At 38.0% G+C, this 26,159-nt stretch overlaps 1 protein-coding gene across 6 annotated transcripts in view; it reads left to right on the top strand.

The window, feature by feature from the left end:
• The first annotated feature begins 536 nt into the window (after positions 1-536).
• Positions 537-26,159, top strand: part of ADGRG6 (adhesion G protein-coupled receptor G6) — a 168,164-nt gene continuing 142,541 nt past the window's right edge. For 4 of the 6 annotated variants that reach the window (XM_059177395.1, XM_059177392.1, XM_059177398.1 and 1 more), the window contains exons 1-2: positions 538-1,669; positions 9,208-9,308. In XM_059177395.1, the coding sequence (XP_059033378.1) occupies positions 1,668-1,669; positions 9,208-9,308 (103 nt within the window). In that variant the 5' untranslated portion in view covers positions 538-1,667. Of the gene's footprint in view, positions 1,670-1,890; positions 2,073-9,207; positions 9,309-26,159 lie in introns of all 6 variants that reach the window. The other 2 variants (XM_059177394.1, XM_059177396.1) reach the window with 2 other exon arrangements.

Genomic DNA, 26,159 nt, shown 5'->3' with positions numbered 1-26,159 from the left:
GAATGATGCAGGTTTTAAAAGAAAGTGCAATTTATGTAGTCCTATTTTTAAGACCCAGTGAAGCAATAGAGAGGGTCCTGGTAGGACCTGCTCAGTCAAAACTGTGGATCAAACAGTTTGCCACAGTCCTGCCAAGTTTTGCTTTCACTGAATCTCTCTGCACCCATTTTCAGACCCCCCCCCCCCCCAGTTTGTTTCCACCTCATATCACAGCACTCACTCCCCCTTCAAATGCTTCTTTCCTGAAGGGATTTGAACAACTCAGACTAAAGGCAGTGGCAAAGGTTTTAAGTATTACCACTTCTCGGCGGTATTTAGAGGCACGTAATGAAGAAGACAAAATTCTAAGTCAAAATGATGAATATCTACTTGTGGAACTATAGGTGTCGGCAAATCGGGGGGAGGGGGACAGGTAGTGGGTGTATCTGTGGTGGGTGCGGGAGAGGGAATAGGTGTACTGAAACTGCCACCTTCTCAGCCTCCTCTTACTTCTGGTCTTCACCCTCGGTAGAGAAGCGTGTGGTCAGAGACATCCCCTTTCCCGCAGAGACCACGCGATGGGGCGATGGTACCGGAAGACACACGGACTTCACTCCGATTTTTAGAAGGAAAAGGAACAAGAGAACGAAGAAAGAAGGAAAAAGGGGAGAGGTGAAAGAAAACAGGAGTTAGAGATCAGGGAAGGAAAAAGGACAGAAAAGATCAAGAAAAGTACAGAAAAGCAAGACGGTGTCCGGGAGCTCGGTGGAGGGGTCCCGCGCAGGGACCTGGGTGGGCTCAGAGCACGGAATCCCAGCAGGCGGGGAGGAGATGCCCATTTCGCCGCCCGCATTCCGAGCTTCTCGTTTCTTGGGCGGAGAGTCTCCTGAATTCAGGGCTCACGGCTTTCTGCTGACCTCGGGTCTGCCCCGTCCCCTCCCCCCGCCGGGAGCCGAGCCCGGCCCTGCGCCAATCGCCCATCCCGACCCGGCTGCCCGTTGGGGGAGCGCCTCTCCAGCCTCGCAGTCTGACTGCCCCGGGGCAGGCGCTCCTGGGTGGGGCAGCCGCGCTTTGGGGACGGCCCCCGCAGAGGAGCGTCGAGACTGGGGCCGCCGCAGGGCCGCGCGGGGCCCGGCCAGACGCCGCGCGCCGCCGGGGCAGCCGCACCTGAGCTCCCAGCTCCTGCCGAGTGGACGGGCGCTGGGAGCCGCTGGAGCCCGCGGGCGGGGGCTGGGGGTGGGGAAAGAGAGCCACAAAGGGTGACCACGTGCCGCCTCCCGCGGGCGGGGGCGAGGACTTGCCGGGTCAGACCCCTCCACCCCGCGCCCGGCCCAGATCACCTGGAGCACCCGGCACCAGCTCAGAGGCAGACCCAACCGCCCTCACGTCCTCGCCCTAACTTTTCTTAAACTTGTCTGTAAGGGGGAACCTGCCGCCCCGCCCTCCCCCTAACCGCGACGATCCGTACTTGAACTCCGCCGCGCGGGCCTGCCACCTTGCGCGGGCGTGGAGTGACTGCCAGGAAACCCCGATGAACTCTCCAGAAAGAGCGTGAAGGAGGGTCCGGCCGCCGCGCTCCGCTCGGGCGCCCGGGGTCTCCATCGCGGTGCTCAGAGCTGAAGAGCCAGGGGGAAGACTGTGGACCATGACCGTGCGGGCCCTGGGGACCTCAGCGCAGTGATGCCAGCATGTAAGTCTCACCTTTCAGCTGAGAATTCCTTCACACCTTTACCTGTATCTACCCCTACGCCCCCCACCTCAACTAAGTGATTTTGTAAGTACTACATTAAAAGAATAAACCGGTTTGTCTTCAGTTTGACCCCTGAGGCACCGAGGAGTGAGCTGGTATTGCCAGGCGGAGCTGTAACATGTGTGTGCGGCTTGCTTTTTTTTTTTTTTTTTTTTTCCCAGGGAGAGGTAAACCTCACATTTGGGCGGTGTAAAGCATAATAAAAAGGGCAGGGCTTCAAGAATGGAGAAAACGTGTTTTCGAGTCAAATTAAACAAGGAGTAACAGCCACAGCTCCTCTATGCAGGGGCCTTGCCCTGCCAAGAAAGAGGGATCCTGGATCAACACCTGGGGGCTTGGAAAGGTACTGGTATACCGAGAAAATGTTGACTTTACACGTTGACACCCTTGACTGTAGAAGTTATTCTTGGATCTTTGGGTTATTTGAATGGTTAAAAAAAAAAAAAAAACGCGCAGAAAAATTTCTTGGTTGTATTTTGTAGATTAAAAAGTCATGAAGGAATATGCCATTTATGGGATGGTACCCGGGAGGCAACTTGCCTTGAATTAGAAGTGGGGTACATAAGGCTATGCATGGTCAGAGAAGCCTAAAAGGTTTTGATTTTATGGAGTTACCATGGAAGTGGTGAGGTTCCTCAGAGCGACCCCGCGAAAGGGCCACCGAGAACAGCATGGGCCTTCCAGCATGCAAAAGAGAAGATTGTTCTAAAAAGAGCCCATTTTTGTGGCCAATTCAGAAGTTGCTTTTTCTTGTAATATGTAATTTTCCCTCTGATGTTTTATTTAATCTTGCACAGATACCCTGACATTTTACTCCCTTCCACTGATACACACGTGTTTCTAGAAATTGATACTTACCCTCCCTTCCCTAGCTACTGGGTCCTTAAGTATTTCCATTAAAATTTCCTCTTTCAGCTTATTACCTGGGAAAAGACTTGCGCCTCAGGCCCTGTCTTTCCCTTGTCTGGCAGCTTCTCCTTTTCTCCCCTCCCAGCACACAGTTTTCAAACAGGAAAAGAGTAGTGCCCACAAGCCCAACACTCTGCCCCACTGTTCCTGGTAGTGAGCAGCATAATTAGGAAAGAACTACTTATTTTTATTAAAACTGCATGTGAAGTAATTCCACACCTGTGAGTTTTAAGGTTTCATTTATGCCAGTGGAATCAGTAAGGTATAACCTGAAATAATTTATCTTGGGATACAGCCAACAGTCCCACATAAGAGTGGTTCTCATACAGGCGGCATATTTTAAATAAATGTGAATTTGTTTTGAACTTTGGTTTTTCCTAAAAATATCGTAAGGTTTTTAACAGCAGATATTTGTCTAGCTTCCTTTTAGCTTTCCTAGGTAATTTAGATCTCATGGGAAATGAAGAAAAGTGGGAATACCAATTTTTAAAATAAAACCTGTGAAACTGATCAACAGGTATTGTACAGAATTCCTCATTATTCAATTAAGTTATTTAGCCCGTTTGAATTGCATATGACTAAAACTTCTTGTTATATAGAGTAAAAATATGAATATTTAATCACATAAGATACAGAGTTTATTACCCTAATTTCAGTTTCTTTATTGAGCTTTTTCCATCTCTTGCCAGATTATAACTGTTTCTTTTTCCATTTTGCTCTTTACAATTCATACGGAATGGTTTAAGATGATCTGAATTCTTTTAGATATTAGTATGTTAGAATATATGGAAATAATATCAACCTTTCCACAATAAATATTCTTACTATCTTGTTGAAAAATGTTAAAATGGAAATACAAACTCCATTATATTTTAAATTTTAATTTTAATGGGTTCAGGCACATAAACATATTTTCTGCCTACTCTTTGTGAAGAAAGAGTATTAATATATTGTAACACTCAAGTTATGGAATTACAGATTTTATAAGCATATTTGGAGTTGTAGCAACTCATTTTTCATATTCCTAAGAAATTTAATAGATTTAGCAAGACTTGGTCTTGCTAAACTGGTCTCAAGCTGTATGAAGCTCCTGATCTTTCCATTTATGGCTTATATAAATTACATGACATTGTGCTTTTCCAGTGTGAATGGTGAATGAGGCTATTGTCTCTTGGCTTATGGGAAATATTAGAAGCTTGTAGTTTTACTGCCTAACTGGACACGTCACTCTGATTTCTGGAAATAATGATTTGAAAGAGAATCAGTTTATACATTAAAAATAAACTGACAACCACTTCCTTAAACTTGACCATTTTTTCTAACTGCCCATCTCTTACAGAGTTTACATTTCTGATGGGATGATTAAAAGTTTCTAGAGACAATTTGGACTTTAGACTAAATAGAATAAGACTTTGTTCGATGTGTGTGGCGTGCTTAGGCAAAAAAAACCCTATATCTTTCCATTTTGTTTCTGATTGGATGCCCTTATCTTATTATCTACATTGGATTGTGTTAAGATGCATACTTGGTGAGTGGGGTGCTAACATTTAAAGGACTTTTCAGTGGTAACTAAAAATGCCAGTAAAACTTGAACATGGCTACCTGAGTATCATCTTACTTTCCCTTATAAGCATTACTCAGGATGGAATTATTTGGAATGCTCTAAGGAAAACTTCAAGATTACTGTGTTTAAAACTATTTGTAGCAAATATGACAAAGTTCTCATATATTAATTAATTAATTAATGTATTTCGTATAGCATTGGTTAAAAAAAATCACAAATCACTAAGAAAAATATTTCTATTATAATAGAAAACTTACAAAAAGAATTTGAACATGCCAACCCAAATAAAGGAAATCCAAATGAGATGCTACGTCTATCAAGCTGTTGACGATGAAAAAATAATAGTGATGGGAGTGTCATGAAAAACTTCATGTGATACACTTCAGTGTAAATGTGAATGGCTCTGTTGAAATTTATTTAGAAAGAATTTTAAACCTACAGAAAAGTTGCAAGAATAATACAAAGAACACCTGTTTATTCTTTACGCAGAATCACTTAATGTAAATGTTTACCCCATTTGCTTTATTTTCCATCCTTTCTTCTTCCCACCAACCCACTACTCTCTGTACACACACACACACACACACACACACACACACAGTATTTTTCTTGAATCATCTGAATGTAAATTATATACATCAGGGCTTTAGGCTTTGCTTTTTTAATTGAAAATTTTATTGAAAAGTTTGTAGATTTCATATGGTTGGAAGAAATAGTAAAGACCCAGTGCACCCTTTACCCAGTTTCTCCCAATTATGAGCAGACTTGAATAAACCAAATTACATTCTTTTCACTCTAGAAGAATTAAGGTATTCTCTGCTACTCCTCATGCCCCTTTCTGACAAGATTTGATACAGAAATACACTTGGGAGGTGAGGAATGAATGTAATTCTGACCGTTACAGGTAATGGAATTAGTGCCATGTCAGTTTCTCCACTGATTTCAAAATGTCTTCACTAATTCCTCTTTAAATTTGACTTTTAAGGGACCCTGTAGGACTAAAAAGGTGCAAGACGGTAGCTTTTCGAGATTACAGATTATTTCAGTGATGTGTTTGCATTAAGTCACATTTACAAGGGGTCATTCTGATGTTAAAACAATTCCTATGGAAGGGTTAAGTTCTAGAGTTCCTGAAATAGGACTCAAGCATACTGTATTTTGTAGCCTATGCCATTTGAAAAGGGGAATAAGTTTGCAGTTAGAGGTAGGTGACTTGGAAGCCCAGTGACTCAGAGGGTGTTTTGGCTGTGCCACCACTGATTACATGATGTTGGCCAAGAAGTTTAGCTTTGTAATGTTTTTTGCCTCTGCAGTGATAGTTTTATATTTTTGGATTCTGTTCAGGTGATAGTAGTCTATGTATGACTCTCATTTACTTTAAAAAAAAAAATGTTCTTGCTCTCTTCAGAACTTTGAGGCTGCAACTCAAGTGATACAAGATTGCATTATGTTTTTTGTAGTTCCCATTTAGAATCTTAGTAACCCTGTTCAGGATTTTCCGTTCTTGTGAGAAAGTTATTTGAATCTCAGGGATGTGTCTTTTCTAAGTGATCCCCTGAGAAGACAGTGCTTTCCTTCCTCTGTTCTATTCTTAATTTATTTGTTTCTGTTCTTCAGAAAACAGTCAAGTGGATGAAAGTTGACTTGTCACGGGGTTTGAGTTTGGTTCCAAGTGCTTGCCCTGTCCTGGGTCCTTTTCAATACAAAGTGAGGAGTCTTGGGACCCAGAATGCATGAGGTGCTGGGTCATTTGAAGTTTTTGTCTGAAAGGATTGCAGGCAGTTTTTGTAAAACAACTTCAGGTTTGAGTCTGGAGTTCTTAACTGTCAGAACCTGTTGTAGCAAAACAAAGTTGCATGGTGAAAGAAATGGAATTGAATGTTACCAAGCTAACAAACATTCTTTGAGGATTGTTGAGAGAGCACCTAGATCTGAGAGGAGTCCATCATTCGCATACTGATAAAGGAAAGCTATCATGTGCCATAAAGATTAAGAAGCTGGGAGTTCTCTTGGGCTGACATTCCTGACTGGTGATGGTACAGTAGGCAGCCAGTTTTGATGGCTCTGCCCCTTTATTTCCCTGGGCCTCAGTTTCCTCCTCTGTGAAACGAGAAGGTTAGACTTCATCTTTGGTCTTCCCAACTCTAAACTTCTTTGAATATATAACTGTGTTTTGTTTTTGTTGTTGTTGTTATTGTTGTTTTACAAGCATACTTATTCATCCGTGGCATGAATGGGAAACACCTCATTCATCTACCATCAGTGGGAAATGAACCTATTCTTCCAAATGAGTGAACTTTCCATGTAACAGAAGTCTATGGTCTACCATTTTTCCCCCAAAGATTTTATTTATTTATTTAAGAGAGCAAGAGCTGGAGAACACAAGCAGGAGGAAGGGCTGAGGGAGAGGGAGAAGCAAGCTCCCCTCTGAGCAGGAAAGCTGACATGGGGCCGGATCCCAGGACCCTGGGATCATGACCTGAGCTGAAGGCAGCTTAATCAACTGAACCACCCAGACACCCCTATTGTCTACCCTTTTTTAAAGCCCTTACTAAGTGACGTGCAGTATTTCTTCTACCTTTTTGGTGGATGATACTCTATTTAAAGTAGAGGAAATAGTCCTGAGTTTTAAGTACTTGTCTCTATAAAGTCACACAATAAATAGAAGCAGCAGGTTGTAATTCGCTGTTCCAGAGTTCACATCCATGATGATGATGATGATGTACGGTGGCATATTGCTTTTCATAAGTGGTAATATTGCTTTAAATTTCAAACATTTTGGATGGAGGTATTTTAAAACATGCCCTCCATATAGAAAAGTACTCTTCAGATCTTAAGCTTTGCCTAGTTTGGAATTTCCAGTAGGAGCTCTGTGATGCTACAACTTCTAGTTGGGTAAATAGAAAAACATGGATGAGTATAAGACAGGCCTCAGAATTTCTGTATTCATGGCAGACTTGAATAACCCATTCCATTTCTCTTCCCAGGTGACCCAGAAGTAGTCACAAAGTAAATCGATTGGTGTTGGTTTATAACATCCTATTGTCCGCTCTTGTTTAAGCCTTTTCTTTTGATTTTACTATGGACAGAATAACCATTCTCACATTAGAATGCCCAGGATGGGTGCCTGGGTGGCTCAGTGGGTTAAGCCGCTGCCTTCGGCTCAGGTCATGATCTCGGGGTCCTGGGATCGAGTCCCGCGTCGGGCTCTCTGCTCGGTGGGGAGCCTGCTTCCCTCTCTCTCTCTCTCTGCCTGCCTCTCCATCTGCTTGTGATTCCTCTCTGTCAAATAAATAAATAAATAAAACCTTTAAAAAAATAAAATAAAATAAAAAGAATGCCCAGGATGGTGGTAGCAATAATAATAACCAATATTTGTTGAGTGCTGAGTGTCAGGCACTGTTCTTAAAAGATGTGCTCCGATTTTTTTGACATGTTCTGATTTAATCATCCAACAACTATATGGTTTATGTTCTATTGCTTTTTCTGTTTGATGGGTGAAAAATAGGAGGTGCAACCCTCAGTTTGTTTTGTGAGATTAGGAGTCTCTTGTGGTGGGGCGGGTAGGGACAGGGTGGCTGGGTGTTGGACACTGGGGAGGGTATGTGCTATGGTGAGTGCTGTGAAATCTGTAAGCCTGGTGATTCACAGACCCGTACCCATGGGGCAAGTAATACATTATATGTTACTAAAAATAATTAAAAAAATTAAAAATTAAATTAAAAATTAAAAAAAAATAGGAGGTAGAGGGTGGTCAAGTGAATTTCCCAAGTGTTGCATGGTTTAACAGGTTGCAACCTTGATCTGTCTGACTCTGGAGCTTGTTCTCTTTGCTGCTTAGATAGTTTCTAACAGTAAAGATGGACTGGAAGTGAAGGCTTGAGGCAAGTGTAGGAATCACTTGATGTCTCTTTTTGCTTATTTGAGCATTCCTTTTCCTACTTTTCTGGTTTTGTGCTTGGTATTCCAGATTTTGCTCCAGATAAACAACCTTCAGGTAAAGAAGGTATTACTGGGATCCTACAGTATCTTATTGGTTGTTTCTCTTTTTAGAAATAAAAAGACTCTCAGATATCCCCTGGAACTACAGTAACTCCTTTTGAAGATTTTAAGATCTGGAGATTTCTTACTGCTACTTAACCATCTTCCTGCCTGATGGCTGTCATGCTCACTGATCCTTTTATCGCTCTTATGGTGACTGACCTTTACACTTGCTGCACTATTCTCAGGCTTGCCTCTTGTGATGGGGTTGAGTCAATGCATGGTATCATACCACTCTTTGAAGCCAGGATAAAATGGATGTTTCTGTCTAAACTATTATAGGTACTCTTTTGAGCTTAAAGATGAGGTCACTGTATAGGCAAATAATTGAGAGTTTTCAAAGCACCAGCCCTCCATCTAATGTCATTTACTAGTTCTATAATACTTGGTGTTTACTAGTGATTTAAAAACATTGGTAACTAGTGTTATATATAAAGAAGTTATTCTCCTTGGATGTTAATGCTTCATTGCTTTATTTTAGGGGAAAAAATACAAGTAGACAATTTATTTTTATTTTAAATGTTTCCATTTGTAAAAGAGCAGATTTTATAAAATGAAAACATTTCCTTAAAGTCTAAATTTTTGGAAGGTTATAGAAGAGGTATATAGAAAATCCTCTTGCCACACAGATGGGCATGTGACTGGTGATACTGAAGGTTGAAACTGAAATTGCTTTATTTTTTAATAAATGAACTGGAATTATCTGAATATTTCCCCATCTTCACTGGGAAATCATGGGTTATGTATATTCTCTGATAAGGAAGGTGCCACCAAGTGGCAAATAACATGCATGGATTTTTTTTTTTCTTTTGCCTAATTAGCTTAAAGTTCCCTCTTTATTGGGAAGCAAGATTGAAAATGATTTCTATTTTCCGATCTCTGCTGAAAACCTACACTTTGACTATGATTGTCTAATGCTTTACTGAATACCGAGTGTCCTGAGGGTTACTTTCTTCTGTTGCAGGATGTTTCACTCAGACCAAATGTGGAACTGTCATTGGAAAAGGAAGCTGCATTCTCTTTTGTTCTTACTGGCTTTATGTATTGTGTATGTTCCTCTTTCAGGTAAGTAAGACTCTTTCTCTTTCAAACGCTCAATTTAATAGTGATCGTATTGCCTTCAGTATAACTGTGCTACTGATTTAAGTCAGCTTTATTTCTTGTCTTTTTCTTTTTCTGCTACTTTCCTTACAGGCTTTTGCTGTCCATGGCCTCTCTGACATCTATGTGGATACTATTACTTTGATCATTGCTCTATTTTCTAATGAGTGTATTTCTTTAATCTTTGCTGCATTTCTATTAGTTTTATTTATTTATCTAGCCCATACTGAATGAGGAGATAGCTACATGTCTGACATTAAAAATGTGCCAGTTCTTTCTTCTGCTATTGAATAAATATACAGTACTTGATTCTTTCTTTTCTCAAGTTTTCTTATAGTTATTTATGGAAAGTAAAGTATAGACTTAGTTGTTTGTATTCATCTTGATTTTCTCACGATGTTGCAGTATAAGACAGGAATTTGAAATTAAGTTTTTAGAACAAGAAGTTTATTTAGTTGGCTTAAAATGATATGAAAAATTTAATTTTAATTATAGCATTTTTTGGAATAAAAATATCAAATATTTTTAATTACAATTTTTGAACTGTTAAACAAGATCCTTTGAGCTATTGTTGCAAGCAAAATTTTCTATGAACAGTTAATTGTGTGACTGAGCCAATCAACCTGAAGAATGTAAGTGATATTTAAAAGTAAACTTTCCCCAATATCTGATTTTGTGTCTGAGCAAACTGCATTTCTCTTAAACCCATTTTGTTTTACTCTTTTTTTTTAATTGCTATATTCATTCAGTTTGCTTTATTTGTTTTTAGAATAAAATGGTTACTCATGTAGTCTTTTTTTTTTTAAGATTTCATTTATTTATTTGACAGAGAGAGATCACAAGCAGGCTGAGAGGCAGGCGCGGTGGGGGTGGGGGGAGGGTAGGTGGGGGGGTGGGGGGGAAGGGGAAGCAGGCTCCCCGCTGAGCAGAGAGCCTGACATGGTGCTGGATCCCAGGACCCCGGAGATCATGACCTGAGCTGAAGGCAGAGGCTTTAACCCACTGAGCCACCCAGGCACCCCACTCATGTAATCTTATGTATTTATTACTTGGGGTTTAATCAAGATTTTATGCATTTCATATTTATAATGTATCTGTATGTTAAAAATCATACATTTAATGCATCATAAAATAGATTATCTGCTAAAATCGTTTATTCATGGATTAAGAGATTCAACTTGTATTTAATATATAAGTATGATTTTCCAAGCCAGCAAGTATTTTAAGAGTTTCAGCTACTAACTTGGAAAATCCCTGGCACTTGCTTAATGGCTTCAAAACAAAACTGATCTTTGAAGTTTTTTGTGTATTTGTTGCAGTTTCATGATAAAGCCACCCTTTCTCTTACTTTCATTGTCAAAAGAGGAAAGAAACTTGTGAAGAGAACTGAAAATTCAATATACATTGGATTTACTTGGTTACAGTATTGGACTTCTTCTTAACTTTGAAAAGTAATCCTCTAAGAACCAATTACATGATGTAGAATAAATTATGAGATTAAAATTATTGAGATCTGTTTACTTTCATTTTTATTGGGTCATGACCTTTGTCAATTTTCAAGCCTTCTCCAGACCTTAAATTGAGACTTTTTATTTTTGATGTCAACATTTTAATTGACATATGCACTTTCACTTTCTTAATCACTTGAATCAGTGAAACAAAGCACATGTTCTCAGACTAATTTAAAGGAGTTTGCTGGCTAGGCTAGGGTGGGGCCAGCAAAGCAACTAGGTTTCAATCTCAAGGTCATGGGAATCAGAGTCCTTAAGTTTGTTTTTAAGTTACCGTCTCACACAAGAAATCTTTTTAAAAAATTCTTTGCATTACCTAGTACTTTATGTGCATCATGTAGGGCTTTGTGACAGATAGTAATCTGTGTTTACTTATGAACCCAGAACACTTTGTATCTATATATCTATAATCATGAGTCACTCAGAATGCCGCCACTTCACCCATAAGTATCTAACTCACAAAAAATGTTTTGGGGATTATTACTGGTACTTTAATATAAAATTTTTGCCTTACAACTCGGTAAAGGATTCCCTAAAATAATGCATATCAAAACTACAGACATATCCAATGATCAAAGTCCTATCTTTACATCATAGTGTAATTTTGAGTAACTCTATGTTTGAAGAACATTTGGTGCTTAACTGTGATGTTGTGTCTCAGTGTATGCACTCTCTGATGTTTTCACTTCTTTGGATGACCTCTAAGTAATCTTATGGAGTTCAGTGGTTTTCAATCGCATCTTGATGCCAATGTCTCCTAAATCTGTATTTTCAGCAGTGGCCCCGTCCTTGACTCTGGAGTTATTTCTATGGTAGCTTTTTTCCATCCATACTGTGATATATGATGGGCCTCAAACTTGGCAAGCAAGACTCATGATTCCTACCTCCTACCCCAACTGACTTCACTTTCTATCTGTACTCTCCCACCTTACTGTTTTCTAGATAGGTTGCCCTGTTTCTTGACCATGCCTCCCTTATCCCCTCTTCTTCCTTAATTGCACATACCTGATTATTTCTTGACACTACGATCTTAATTATTACCACCTCAGATAAGCCTTCCGGTCCCCTAATTCAAAGGTGCCCCTTTGCCACCCTCTTACCATGTTACCCTTTACTGATAATCTGTATAGAATTTGGGTGCTCCCTTGGTTGTTAATGTTTTGGTGATTTGGTTGTGATAGCTGGGCTGGAGGGTTGAGAAAACCTCCTTTGATTGTTAAGATTGAATTTAGGCCAGGTGATTAAAAATCAGAATCCTGTAGATTTGTCTAACATCCTTCATTTAATTCATATAATAAAATTACAAGATTAAGTCTTTCAGTAGGTGAGGTAAGTTAACAATTGTAGCTTCAAGGGGGCATTTACAATGCAAATAGTACAAAAGTTTGTGCCCTTCAGGATTTAAAAAAGGAATGTAGAAAAAACTCATTCTCTATTGGCAAGTGACAAATATAACTTTTAATAGGGACTACAACAAATCAACAGCTGAATATTTAAACTAGTCCCACAGAAGTGCAGATTAAAATAATAAAACATGATTCTTTTTTATCCACTACCTGGACAACATTTAGAAACATTGATAATATCCATATCCAATATTCTCAGAGTTGTTGGGGAAAGGGAACACATTAACACTATTGGCTCTGTCTCTTGGGAGAGTAAGAAGGTAACATTTTTTTTAAAATTAGGAATTTGTATTTTATTTGATATATCACTCCCACATGTAGGTATCTATCCTACACAAAAAAATAATATACAGAGAAATATGTACCGGTATGTTAACTCTAACACTATAGTAGCAAACATTCAACAAAGACTTAATTTTTCTTCAATGGGGGAATGGCTATATAAATTATTTTACATTAATACTATGAAATATTATGCAGTCACTCAAAACAATGTGGTCAAATGGTATATTAGCTTTGAAAGATGTCATTGATAAGAATGTTAAGTTAAAAAACAAATTGCTGAACAATATCAGATCTGTAATCGGTTACATTATAAAACTGGAATGTGTTATGTGTATATATGTTTGTTTAAGATTATTTAAAAATCATAGTAACATATAGAATGATACACATCAGGTTTTATAATGGGGCATCCTCGAGCATAGGTTGGAACAAGGGGAAGCCAGTGGGACTTCATATGGCTCTGAATTATTTGCCTTGTTACAATGAACATATATTACTTTAGTAATTTGGAAAAACAAAAGAAAACCTGATCATTTTTTTTTGTTGTTGTTTTTTTAAGCCACATAAAAAAACTGACCAGGGAGACTGTTGAAATACATGAATGTTTTGATTTTCTGTTAGACATGCAACTGTTACTCTGGCTCTTCCTTTATTTGATAGGAATCTCTTAAAGGTGTTTCAAAAAATAATCTCTTTTTATGTAGCATGACACTCCATGGCTCTGAGGATGAATGATGGTATCTGAAGCAGCTGAAGGTTACTGCTTGAAGTGAAGTGGGAAACAGCCAGCCAGGAGCCAATGAATTCCTAAGCAACCCAGAGCCTGTTTCCATACAGATAGCCTTAGTCATGAGCACTGAAGGAGGAGCCTCCCTTCTCTTCTGAAAAATAGATGATATCAGCAGATTATTTCAAAGCTCAGTGTTCTGATATCTATGATACATCAGTAGCTAAAAGGGGAAATGTTTTTGAAAGTACAATCTGGCCTGAATTATGTACTTTCTAGCCCAGAGCACAGCACAGTTCTAGAAGACAGGTAGGTAAAAACAATCCTATACTTGTTTGTGTGTTAATTTTTTTCATGATCAAAGAATAAGCAATTATCCTATAGCAGCAATTACCTTGCAATTTATATTTCTGTGTTAGACATCTATCACCTTATGCATATTTTTATATTTGATCAAAAAGGCTTTCAAATGGATAGAAAAAAATCTTTTACAAGTCTGCCAATTTTGGGGGGGATATTTTAGTATGAAATGTGTCTGAAAGGTAAAAAAAAAAAAGGCTCCAATTATGCTATTATCTTTTTAAATTCCATTAGAGTGAGCATACAGTGTAATATTAGTTTCAAATGTACAATATAGTGATCCAGCACTTCCACAGGTCACCCAGTGCTCGTGATGCCAGGTGCACTCCTTAATCACTATCACCCATTTCACCCGTCCCCCCATATGCCTCACTTCTGGTAGCCATCAGTTCTCAGTAGTTAAGAGTCTTTTCCTTGGCTTCTCTGTCTTTTTTCATGCTCATTTGTTTTCTTTTTTAAATTCCACATATGAGGGAAATCATAAGGTATTTGTTTTTCTCTTATTTCACTTAGCATTATACTCTCTAGTATACTAGAGTATAATGAGAGTATAATATTATACTCTCATGTTGTTACAAATGGCAAGATTTTATTCCTTTTTATGGCTGAATAATATTCCATTATATGCATATGCATGCCACATCTTATGATATGAATACCCTATAGCATACCATACTGTATCATATGTATATATACACATCTTCTTTATTCATCTGTCTGTCAGTGGACACTTGGGCTGCTTCTCAAATTTGACAATTGTAAATAATGCTGCTATAAATCACTCATCATCAAGGAAATGCAAATCAAAACTACTAATAAGATACCACCTAACACCTGCTGGGATGGCTAAAATCAAAGATACAAGAAACAGTAAGTGTTGGCAAGGATGTGGAGAAAAAGGAACCCTCACACACTGTTGGTGGGAATGCAAGCTGGTGCAGCCACTGTGGAAACAGTATGGTGGTTCCTCAAAAAGTTAAAAATAGAACTACCTTATGACCCAGCAGACTGTTCTTACCAAATGAAAAAAACAGCAGAATAATGATCAAGCAACTAACAGAAAATCATACAGTAATAAAGTTTGTTTTTCAGTCAGGATCAAAATATACCAAATTACTGTCCACAGCCATCAGCTACAAGGCTCTTGTCTTATTCTACACCTGAGATTAGAGGAGTCAATGTGATTGAATAAACAAACCCCAGAAATTGGTACACAAAAATTTCCTTGTAGCATCTTCCAAGATAATTTCCTCTGTGTACCTTTGAGATGATCTGAATTTGATGTAGGTGACCATGAAATCCTACACTGGGGTCGTTAACGTCAGTCACATGAATGTGGAAAACGGTGATGATTTCAAGTGACTGAGCAGTGATGGGGCCACTAATGAAGCTGACCCCACTTGACGGCATTAGGAAGAGGGGGTTGTCAGCAGAATCCTGCTCTTCCTTGGTCAGGTCACACTGTCTCCAGGCACGGTTGTCATCCTTTAGAGAGAATTCATAAACGGGAGCAGCAGCAGGCAGGTCTGCTCGGTGATGGGTCTTGAGAGGTCTGAGGAGTGTTTCAGGACATCTCTGGGTCCCTGTGCTGTGAGAGCCTCTCTGGGCGTGGGCTGCCACTATAGACTCACACCCTTTGTCAGCTACAACTTGGTTGCTTTTGCGTAACAATTCTTTCTTTCTTTCTTTCTTTCTTTCTTTCTTTCTTTCTTTCTTTCCTTCTTCTTTTTTTTTTTTTAAAGTAAAAATCCTACTGAATAAAAAAAAAAAATCAGAGAGATGGCACTTTTACTTTGGAGCAATGAAGTCAGTTAGAGTAAGATAGTGGCCTTCAGATATTTGAAGCATGGTCATTTGGAAGTGATAACAGACTTATTCTAAATTATCTCCAGAGCAAAGATAAGATGATTGGGTTGGTGCTCTAAGTACCAGATGACTCTCCTAGTAATAGGTTGCCAAGAAATAAAACCAGCTGTCCTTTAAATTCCTCCTCGCGGGAAACCAGGACATGAAGAAGGAATCTTAATGCTGAAGAAGAATTTGTACTAAAGATCTTGAAGTTTTTCTCAGTTTACAACTTAGAAAGTGTGTGTGTGTGTGTGTGGTCTAGGCTAGTTTTTTTAAGGTACACATAGTTCAAAAGTTTCTTCTGTGTGCATTTCCTTTCAGTGTAGCAGGTAATTTCTACACTGGAGATTGGTCAGGTAATTTTGTTTGATAGGAGAGATCGGGGGGAACTCTAGACTTTGCCAGATAAACATTTTCCTGGATTTTCAAATGAATAATTCTTTAAGGAGTTTTCGTTTTATTTTAGCAAGTAGAATAGGTGCTTTTTGACACCATTCTTACTACGATTGCAATATCATAGGATTCCATAGGTAAAGAATGTGGAAAAGAACAAAATGGAAACAAACCAGAGAGAGAGAAACTTATTCCAGATTTTAAAAGTAAATATATTTTGCAGGGCGTGGTAGCAGAGGAGAGAAGTATGGCGGTTAGATGAGAAAATATGTTCATCCCACAATGAGCGTGAAGTCACAATATTATAAACATCCTTTCCCTTCCACTGTGCTAAGGCAGTAAAACACCTGAAAAGAAAACAATGTCTTTTGCCGGCACATGGGTGGAGGCTCTCACAGTTCAGATAAACCTTTCTAACTATTAAAAAATAATAATAATTAAAAAAAAAAAAAAAACCAAAGTGGGGGGGGGGGGAGACAAAACGAAAAAACCCAGAGAGGCATAAACTAGTCTTGCTTTAACAGTCATTCCTAAATTAGCTTCATTTTAAACTTGTGACTGAGAAAGGATACACTATTTAAAAAAAAGTTTCAAAGTTTTCTTCAGTACATCAACTCTTATGAACCAGAAAGGATGTCTTTCTCTAACATAATCTGCTTCACGCCTGGTGTTTCTGGTTTAGATAAAAGCAATGAAGTGTTCACACTGGAGCTCAGGTGATAGATTGTGTCAACTCAATTAAAAATCAGATTTTTTTCTCTCTCTTTAATTATGAAATTACACTAATCACTGTTATTAGTCAGGGCAAAGGTACAGGGATGAGCTACTGCTCATGCTATTTGCAAATCTCTGAACAAAAGGACCTTCTTAGAAGATTTCCTTCCCTGGTCAAAACTTTAAAGAGTGTTGTAACACTTCACTTTAAAGTAAAGTGAAATAACAGAGCTGGAGAAAAGAAAATCATCTGAATGGGAATATTAATCACTGCTTTTAAACACGTCCACAGCTCTTTTCTTCCTTTTTTATTTTTTGCTTTAAATATGTATCCTTAATAGTCACCCCTATTGAGTGTAAGTAACAGTTTTGCCGGATTACTGGCTTTATTGAAGAGAATTTTAAGGCCCAGGATGAGAATTTTCTGGTCCTAGTGATTTCAGGGGCCTCCGTAATTGTGCTATGGGGCGAAAGCAAGACTTTTTAAAGATATTTTGCCTGGGTGTTAGGTGTTTCAGAAAGAATGAGCTCTAAGTGTGCACGGGGGCACTGTGGAATGTGGACTCCACCACTTCCTGAATGCTCTTAATCCAATTGTGTGCACCAACTGTCTGCTAGCTGGCTCATCACAGGTCAATATTAGCTTTTCACTCGGACTGCTAATCTCATCTCTCTTGAGAATGGTAACCTGAAAATCTGTGACTTGGAGGAAGCTCGTGACCTCAGCATTTCTATCCAGGACTGATGAAATACGACTGTTTCAATAAACAAGGAGGTTTGTGGTTTTTTCCTCTTGGAGCCTTTGCTCCTTTGACATAGGACCTTTTTCTTCCAGTTCAGTTGCTTTGATGCTTTTGTTGGTGTTTGGTTAGGACTCTCATGACTTACCTTCTGACTTGCATACATGTCTCTCACACATACAGTAGAGACGTCTGCCCCTTTTAGTAACTTCTCCAGAAGAAAGCCATCTCTGAATTTTCAAACATTTCTTGTGTTGAAGGGGTATCTGTTTATAAATATGATGCTTTTCTTGTGTTGAAGGGGATATCTGTTTATGCATATGATGCTTCTTGTGGCCCCAAAAGAGGTTTTCAGCAAATGTGTAATGAATGAATCAAACTGCTTTTCCAAGCCACCCTTCTGTGCCTTTGATTTCCTTAGCAGGGTGAGTCTATCTGATTTAAGATCAGAGCCTTGCCCCTTCCCCTAATAATATTAAAGTATGTTAAACACTTGTGAGAACATGGTTTTATTTAAGTGCCATACAAAGAAAATAGAATTAATATTGCTTTTTAAAGATGCATTTAAAAGCTGAGGACTATGTCATAATAATATGTGAGTGTTGTGTGTGTATGTGTATCAGATCTATGTTAGAGCAAAATCATGGTCCTGAAGGTCAGGGATTTTTGACATTGTTGATGAGGAGGCTGACATGAGACAAGTAGGAAGTGCCATAATATGTGGTCTAATAGAATTGCAAGGGTGGTCTATCAAGGGATGGCAGAGGAGAGCTCAGATATGCTTTCATGGAGGAAATAATGTTAAAACTGTGTCATCGGAATGCCTGGGTGGCTCTGATGGTTAAGTGTCTGCCTTTGACTCAGGTCATGATCCCAGGTCCTGGGATCGAGACAGGCATTGGGCTTCCTTGTCAATGGAGAGCCTGCTTTTCCCTCTTCTTCTGCAGCTCCCCCTGCTTATGCTCTCTCTCTTTCTCTCTCTGTCAGATAAACAAAATCTTTTAAAAAAAACCTCTGTCTTATACCAGGGGCGATGAACAAAATATTTACAAAATGGTATGGCTTCCCCACTGGCCATTTGAAGGGATTTCCCTGCAATCAGATTGTATGGCCTACTGTAAAAACTGGGGCGGTTTTTCTACCCATCAAGTATCCCTTCTGCTGGGAAGAGAAAGCAGGAAAATGGAAAAAGGTTTTGACAATAGAGAAGGGCAGTGTTGGGGGAGAAAGGGCCAAAGGCAAACCTACGGATGCCTTGAAAATGACTGTGGAAGGATAAATACTTCTTGTTCCTAGAATAAAGGATCTCTGCAGAAGAGAGTAGGGAATGAAGTTAGACAGCCAGTGGAGGGCCAGACTGTGAAGGATGTCATTCAGGGAGCTGTGCTCAAAGAGCCGTGAGAACTTCCAGTCCAGGAGGGGAAAGAGTCTTGTCACAACTAGCTAGGACCAGGGGGGTTTGAGCAATCAGAAATGCATGCTGAAGGGAACAGAGGTAAGGAACTTCCCTACGATTATAGTTAGGTAACTCCAGGACAGACTGTTTTTTGTTTATTGAATGCATAGTGTATGCTTTTTCTCTATAGTATCATTTTGCTTCAGAAATGGTAGCCTCACCTTGCTCACCAATGGTGAATAGCATCCATACTCATGTCAAGAAGCTGGAGTTATAATAGAATTCCAGGCACCCCTGATGCCTTCTCTTTCTTGCTTGAACCCATATTTAATTGTGAGTAAGGGTTGCTGAAACTATATTAGAAATATCACCTTCATCTTTATAACTATTACCTCCAAGGCATTCATCTCAACCAGGTGTGTTAAATGAGCTCCTAATCATCTCCCTGCATTTAATGTTTCTGTTAAACTACACTTGAAATCATGATGCTGTTCTGATTAAGTTGCCTTGAAGATTCTCATTACCTACAAGACAGAGTCCAGTCCTGTTTATGTAATTTCATGGCTCCCGAGCTCTGGTATGTCCTACCAAGTGCCTGCCAAATAGTAGGACCTCAATTAAATATTGAATGAGTGCTGCAAGTGGAGAATTTGTATGTTTTTGTGAAGCAAAAGTAGGATTTAGCCATGGATTTATAAATAACTGTTATATATGAGTTATAAATATCCATTATATAATACGTATCATAAATAGTTACGTTATCATAGGTGCTTTCTTGTATGTTTTCAGTTTTGCTATCATAGGGGTTTAGTTTTAAAAACTAATGGTCGAAACTTCTGTCTTTGTGGAAAACCAACTATTTGAGAGATGAAGTTTCATAAAACTTTACAAGAATTATCTGTGCCAAAAGAAGAAAGTGGTCACTCTAAATGTGTACAATAACCAGAATAGTTTATTTATGTACACTTGCCTCAAGGACTAAGCTTCTTGTGGAAATATGTCTTCTTTTAGTACCAAACTACTCTCATCACTATTAAAATGTACACCTATATTTGTTTTTAAAAATGTCTGGTTTTATTGAAAGTGGAGAAAAAGGTGATTATTGTCTTAAAATTATTTTAGCTGTCCTTCTCTTTCCCCTTTGTTAGTTTTTCCCCAGCTGTCCTCACCATAACCTGTATCTTGAACTTTTACCTTGCTTTATGTCTTCCCCAGGTTAGCTCACAAACATATTCATGTATTGTCTTTTCTAAACAAAAATTTCCCACCTCCCCTCAAAGACTTTTGTTCTTTTAGGAAGTCATTTTCATTTTTTATTCCCTTCATTTTTGAATGCTTGAAAGCGTAGTCTACATTTGGATCTGTTACTTCCTCACCCTTAGAAAATAGATAATTCTGTTTTGGAGATGCATTGACACGTGTGTGTGTGTGTGTGTGTGTGTGTGTGTGTGTGTGTGTGTGTAAACAATTCTGTTACCGTTTTCTAAAGCCCTAAAGATCTCCTGAGTAGTCTAATGTTTTCCAAAGGTTTGTGGGTTTTTTTGTTTTTGTTTTTGATTTTTTTAAGAATTTTTTAAAGTAGGTGGAACACATTTGCTATAACGATGTTTGCTGCTAAGGGAGTAAGGAAACCCTTCCTTCATAGAAAGGATGAAACTGTGTCACAAAATAGGATGACTAATGATTTGGAATTTAGTGTATTTGCATTTAACTTTCACAATATACCTTTTTGCATGCAGTTTTTCATATTCTTCAAATTGTTCCTTTAGGTGCCTCTGATTTCCCGTCAGCTTATCTTCTCTTTTTTTCTCTCTCATTTAAATCATATTAACATCCCGATTTGCCTAGTTGTTTTCCATTCCTGTTTCTTTCCTTTTCAATATTCCCATTATATCTTAATATTTTCTGGTATTAGGATACTAGCAGTTATTAGGGTATTTATCTCAAAGTGGTTGGTTTGAGTGAAACTAAAAAAAAAAAAAAGCTTGTCTTTAATATTTGTCCCATACTTGTGCCTGGCTTCACTTTACAATGACCTTTATTTTTGTTGTAATTATATTTGAAAACATTTTGAACTGGGAAGTTTTGCTAATTTACATTTAAAGCTCCTATTTGTGGGAAACAGAGATATGTAAGATATAAAAATTTAGTGCTGAAAACCACACCTTACTTAACTGTTTTGGTCATTAGCCTTTGTTAAAATAGGTTGGAAGTCTTTTAGCTTTTAGGGCAAAATATGTAAACTAATCTGATTTTGTTATTCATATTGAAGCAGAAAATTAGATTTGAAATCTAATAATAAAACTGTAATTTTGCTTTCTTTATTATTAAAGGAATTGTCATTTTTTCAAAAGTAAGACCATATTACCTTCTGAGTGTTTTAATTTTAGTAATTCTAGTCAGAAATAAAATCAGAAAACATGTCATGGGCTATTTCCGGTTAAAAATGCTAGTGAATCCTGTACTGTTTGAGAGTAAAAAATATGCTTTGGAGAAACATATTTTAAAAATTCAAACCTATGTTGGATTTTATTTAAACTTGAACTCTACATACCAGGACATAAAATTACTTTAAAATGCATCTAAACTAATGATGATAATGAAAAATTTTGTGTGACATCAATGGCATTTGATCAATCAGTAACATGAATTAAATGCAGACTCTGAAATTAAATATTGCAAAATGTTCATTTGCAGCCTGCAATACCTATTCAATGTGTGCTTAGGGCTTTGTGTATATATATATGTAATTACTAAATAGTAAACATAACCTAAATATCCAACAATGGGGCATTTGATAAATTCTGGCATATTTACATGACAAAATGGTACATATATTTCTATTTTATTTCCAATGTTTAGTATAATGGGATCAAGATTCAAGCACAATTGAAAAGGTCAGGACATCAAACTATAACTAGTATGATTTTTTTAATACAATGGTCTGAGTTAAAATAAAGATAGAAATATAACATGATAGCAATGTGTTCTTGAGATTCAGGTATTTCCTTTTCATCACATCTTTCTTTATGTTTCTAGCAATAACATGCATTGATTTCATAATAATATAAAATTAATGCATACTTCCTGTTTTTATAGTTTTATGTATGAATGAAATGAATATAGTTTATAGACATGATTTTAAAATATCTTGATTTTGTATTGGTGTATATACAGTGTGTGTATGTGTGTGTGTGTGTGTGTGTATTTATAGTGCTCATTTGTGATATGTATATAAAGTTCCCTAATCTAATTCTACTGGTTAACGTTTCTGCCTAAGAAGACTGTTTGGTTAGTGGTAATCTCATCCTGAAAGCAGGAGACACCACTTCATCTCCACTAGCTTAGCTAGAATTGAAAAAACTGAAAAATTCTAGTGGTGATGAAGATGTGGAACAATTGGAACTTTCATATGTTGCTGGGGCAAGTGTGAAATTGTACAGCCACTTTGCAAAGCTGTCCAGTAGTTTCTTTAAAAGGCTACACACACACACACATATCTACACTGTGATTTGATAATTTTATTATTGGGTATTCATTAAAAAAAAATTAAAACATTTGCTTACAAAACTTCCATAACTATTTCATAATATCATTATTCTTAATAACCCCAAACTGGGAAAAATTCATACGTCCATCAGGATGTAAATGGATCAACAGATTTTGGTGTATTCGTCAAATAGAGCAGTATTCTGTGAGAAAGAAATCAACTAGTGATATGTCAACAGCATGAATGGGGGCTGTAAAAAATGTTGAGTAAGGAAGGGACACAGAGTATATTCTCTGTGATTTTACTTATATGGACTTCTAGGATAGACCCAACTAACCCATGATGATAAAAATCAGAACAGTTGGTGCCTCCAGGGAGCAACTAACTGGAAGGAGACACAGGAAGATACCCTGGGTCCAGAGTTTGGCAGGAATACGGTTATGTAGGGGAATACGCCCATCAAAACTCATTAAAGAGCACCCTTGAAATCTGTGCATTTTACCGCATGTCAGTTACACCTCAAAAAAAAAAAAAAGAAATTTCTAATTGGAAAAAATACTGGTTAATAGTTCTGCGGTCACAACAGATGGAATTTTAGGGACCTCAGAACTCTCAGGATTTTACTAGCTGTATCAAAAATTAAATAATGGCTTTTAAAAGCACAACTTTATTGTATTTGCTGTGTTTTTTTCTGTTTTTTGTTTATTTGTTTGTTTGCCACCAGGAAAAGAATATTCAGTATTACTATATACGGATTATTATGGTGGTTCAATTTTTTTCAGTACTGAAGAATATTCTTTTGTGTATGTCAGAGAAGACATTTCTATAAAGGATATAAACTTCACCTAGCTCAAGAGTAAGCTTGCATTTCATCCTTCTTTAGTCCCTACACACATTCTGAAGTTCAAATCACACCTTTGCCTGGCAGCGGTTTTCCTTGAGAGGTTCTTTCCTCCATCAAGTAAACCGAATGCAATGATCAGCATATCATTCCTCCTTATTTTCTGTAGTTTTCATACATTAATTGGATTTTGCTTTTTAACTGAAACCTTATGGTAGACTTATTATAGTTTTGACTTGTTACCTTTAATGAAAATTAAAGATAAAAAAGGTGGCCTAGGGAAACTAACTCCCACTGACTTGTTGTAAGCATATTTTTCTTCTGTTTAATTTGTTCTAAATGGAGCGGTTGCTCAATTACGGTGAAGTTATTTGTACTCATTTAAAAAATTCATGGATCTTGTGAAAAACTTCACAAATCTTTTTGTAAATTTGATTGCTCAGCAAATATAAAGCATGAATCAGAAAGTAAGTTTCAGTTGAGCACTTGAAAATTCCAACCTGGAGTGGAGTGAGCACCTGGTGAGTGGTTTCTGAGAGGTTATTTGTTCTGCCCTGGTTACTGACTTGAAAGGTTTACATGGGTAAATAGTGGGTTGAAAGCATCAGTCAAGATAGTCTTATTTCTGGAGAAGCACCTGCTATGACTGTAGCCCTGTATAAAGGTCGCTATTTGCCTATGAAGGGTCTAATGAGAATGTGATCATTGATTGAAGCAAAATAATGGGACCCATTATCATCAGCTGTTAATATTAAGATCCCAGATGATGCAGAGATTATACACAAAGCTCTCATGGAAATGAGAATGTATCCTTATTGGGTGGGTAATTTGAGGAAGCACTATGTGTAATTCAGGAAATTTAAAGAGGGTTAGGAGTCTAACTTTACACTTCACAAATATTGCAAAAAGGTAAAGCTCAACTTTTACATCTTAAATTCTGGTCTCATTTCTGAGTTTCATACAAATTTAAAATTAAGCTGATTTGGCAGGTATTTTGCTATGGAAGGCCTGTGCTAATTGTTATAGTATCATTGGTGATGCCATGGACTAGGACATTTTATTTTCTTAAAAATCTTTGTACATTGGGGCACTTGGGTGGCTCAGTCAGTTAGGCATCCTACTCTTGATTTTGGCTCAGGTAATGATGTCAGGGTTGTGAGATCGAGGCACTGAGCTCCATGCTGAGCGTGGAAAGTTGCTTAAGATTCTCTCCTTCTGCCCTTCCCCATTATTTTTGTGCTGTCTCTCTCTCAAAAAAAAAAAAAATTCATACATTATTAAGGTACCAGGGGTATCTTGAAACCAAGCTTATAACATGGTAGAGTAGGGAAAATTTTATAGATAGTCTCTCTTGTGAAGCCACTACCCTCTGCTTGGGTTCCAGTTACCTGTGCAATGGCTCGGAGAGGACTTTCAGACAGATATGTGGGGCTTACCTAGTGTGTTTCTTTTCTCCCAAGGTTGAGAGAGCTTTGTTTTGTCAGTTTTCCAGTATCTGAAAGCAATTGCTTCATGTATTTCATCCACGTCTGTTTTTGCTTATGCTGGGAGAGGAATCCAATACTTGTGACATCATCATGGCTGAGCCAGGAGCCCCCTACCATTTAATTTGCACTTAACATAAGCTTACATTTATTTGCCATTGATTTCATATAGCACTGGGGCCTTTGAGGATAGCTTTGAACTGGAGCTCAGTGTTGTCTGTCTTGCATAAATCAAGCCCATAATGTGCAAGTGATTTTTAAATTTGATTCCTTTACACTGGAGAGAGATCCTTCTGACGTGTTCTGAACGCAGAATCTTTGTTTTCCCACCAGAGTCATTCAAGATCGTCAAACCCATATCTAACTGAATGGCTGTTTCATTTATCTTTATAAAAAACTTTCCTAACCATTCAACCAAGTTTTCATGGATTCATATATCCTTTGACTTTCATATTGTTATTGGTTCATGTAAAATTTAATACATTTGTAACTACGGTATGAAGTCCAACCAGGAAAAAATAGTCCGAGGACAAACATAGTCAAGAAGCACAACTCACCCAGTGGGAAGCAGCTGAATGCCAGCCTGCCAGGACTAACAGCTTTGACTATTCAGCTTGTTGTATTTTTCTTCAATCTAAGATGTTTTTCCTAGTCTCAGTCTAACTAATACCATTATTTTTCTTTCCTCTAGAATTAAAACTTCCAGAGGTATCTTTGTCTCTTTTTTAGCAACACTTCTGAGATCATCTAATCTATTGCAAAATCTGGGAATCTCTTGTTTTTTAATGTTTTTTGTTTGTTGTTGTTGTTGTTGTTTTAAAGATTTTATTTATTTATTTGAGAGAGAGACAGTGAGAGAGAGCATGAGAGGTGAGAAGGTCAGAGGAAGAAGCAGACTCCCTGTGGAGCTGAGAGCCTGATGCATGACTCCATCCCGGGACTCCAGGACTGTGACCTGAGCCGAAGGCAGTTGCTTAACCAACTGAGCCACCCAGGCGCCCTGTTCTTTGTTTTAATGCAAACTCATTGCTTCTTGCCCCAACTTTTGTAGACATAGAAAAAATTGGCGCTGTTGTCTCCTGTCTTCCTCTGCCACCTAGTAAAAACCACTTTCATATAAATGTTTAGTAAAGGGTAATTTGCTTGGGAACCTCAAAGGGCTTTCAATTGTGAATTAAATGCTGCCTAAGAGATTGTCAGTCAAGGTCCTTCGCCACGGAGCTTCAGCAGGTATTTTCTAAGCTATTTCTGAGTTTCCCTATTCATAAACTAAGGGAAAAAAATAGAAAAACCTACTTTTCTCTGGCATTCCATGTACTTCCCTGCCTTCAAGTCTTTCTTCACACCTCGTCCTCAACCTAAAACTCATTTCCCCTTTGCTACCTAATAAAACGCTTCCCCCTCTCAAGACCCATAGTAAATGCCCTCTTGATGTCAGAAGCATTTAAAATGAGGCTTTTAAGATGGATGATTTCTTTTCCTTAATTTTCATGTCTGTGTATATCCATGTAACCACAAATTGGATCCCATTTTTAAAAGTAGAATTGGAGCAGGGAAAGATTTTTTTTTAAATCTCCAATTTTTCTCCATCTCTCCATTGGAATTCTGTAACAGGTTGTA

The sequence above is a fragment of the Mustela lutreola genome, chromosome 6 (assembly GCF_030435805.1).
Source record: "Mustela lutreola isolate mMusLut2 chromosome 6, mMusLut2.pri, whole genome shotgun sequence".
NCBI lineage: Eukaryota > Metazoa > Chordata > Mammalia > Carnivora > Mustelidae > Mustela > Mustela lutreola.
This window is presented reverse-complemented; position numbering and strand designations above follow the sequence as displayed.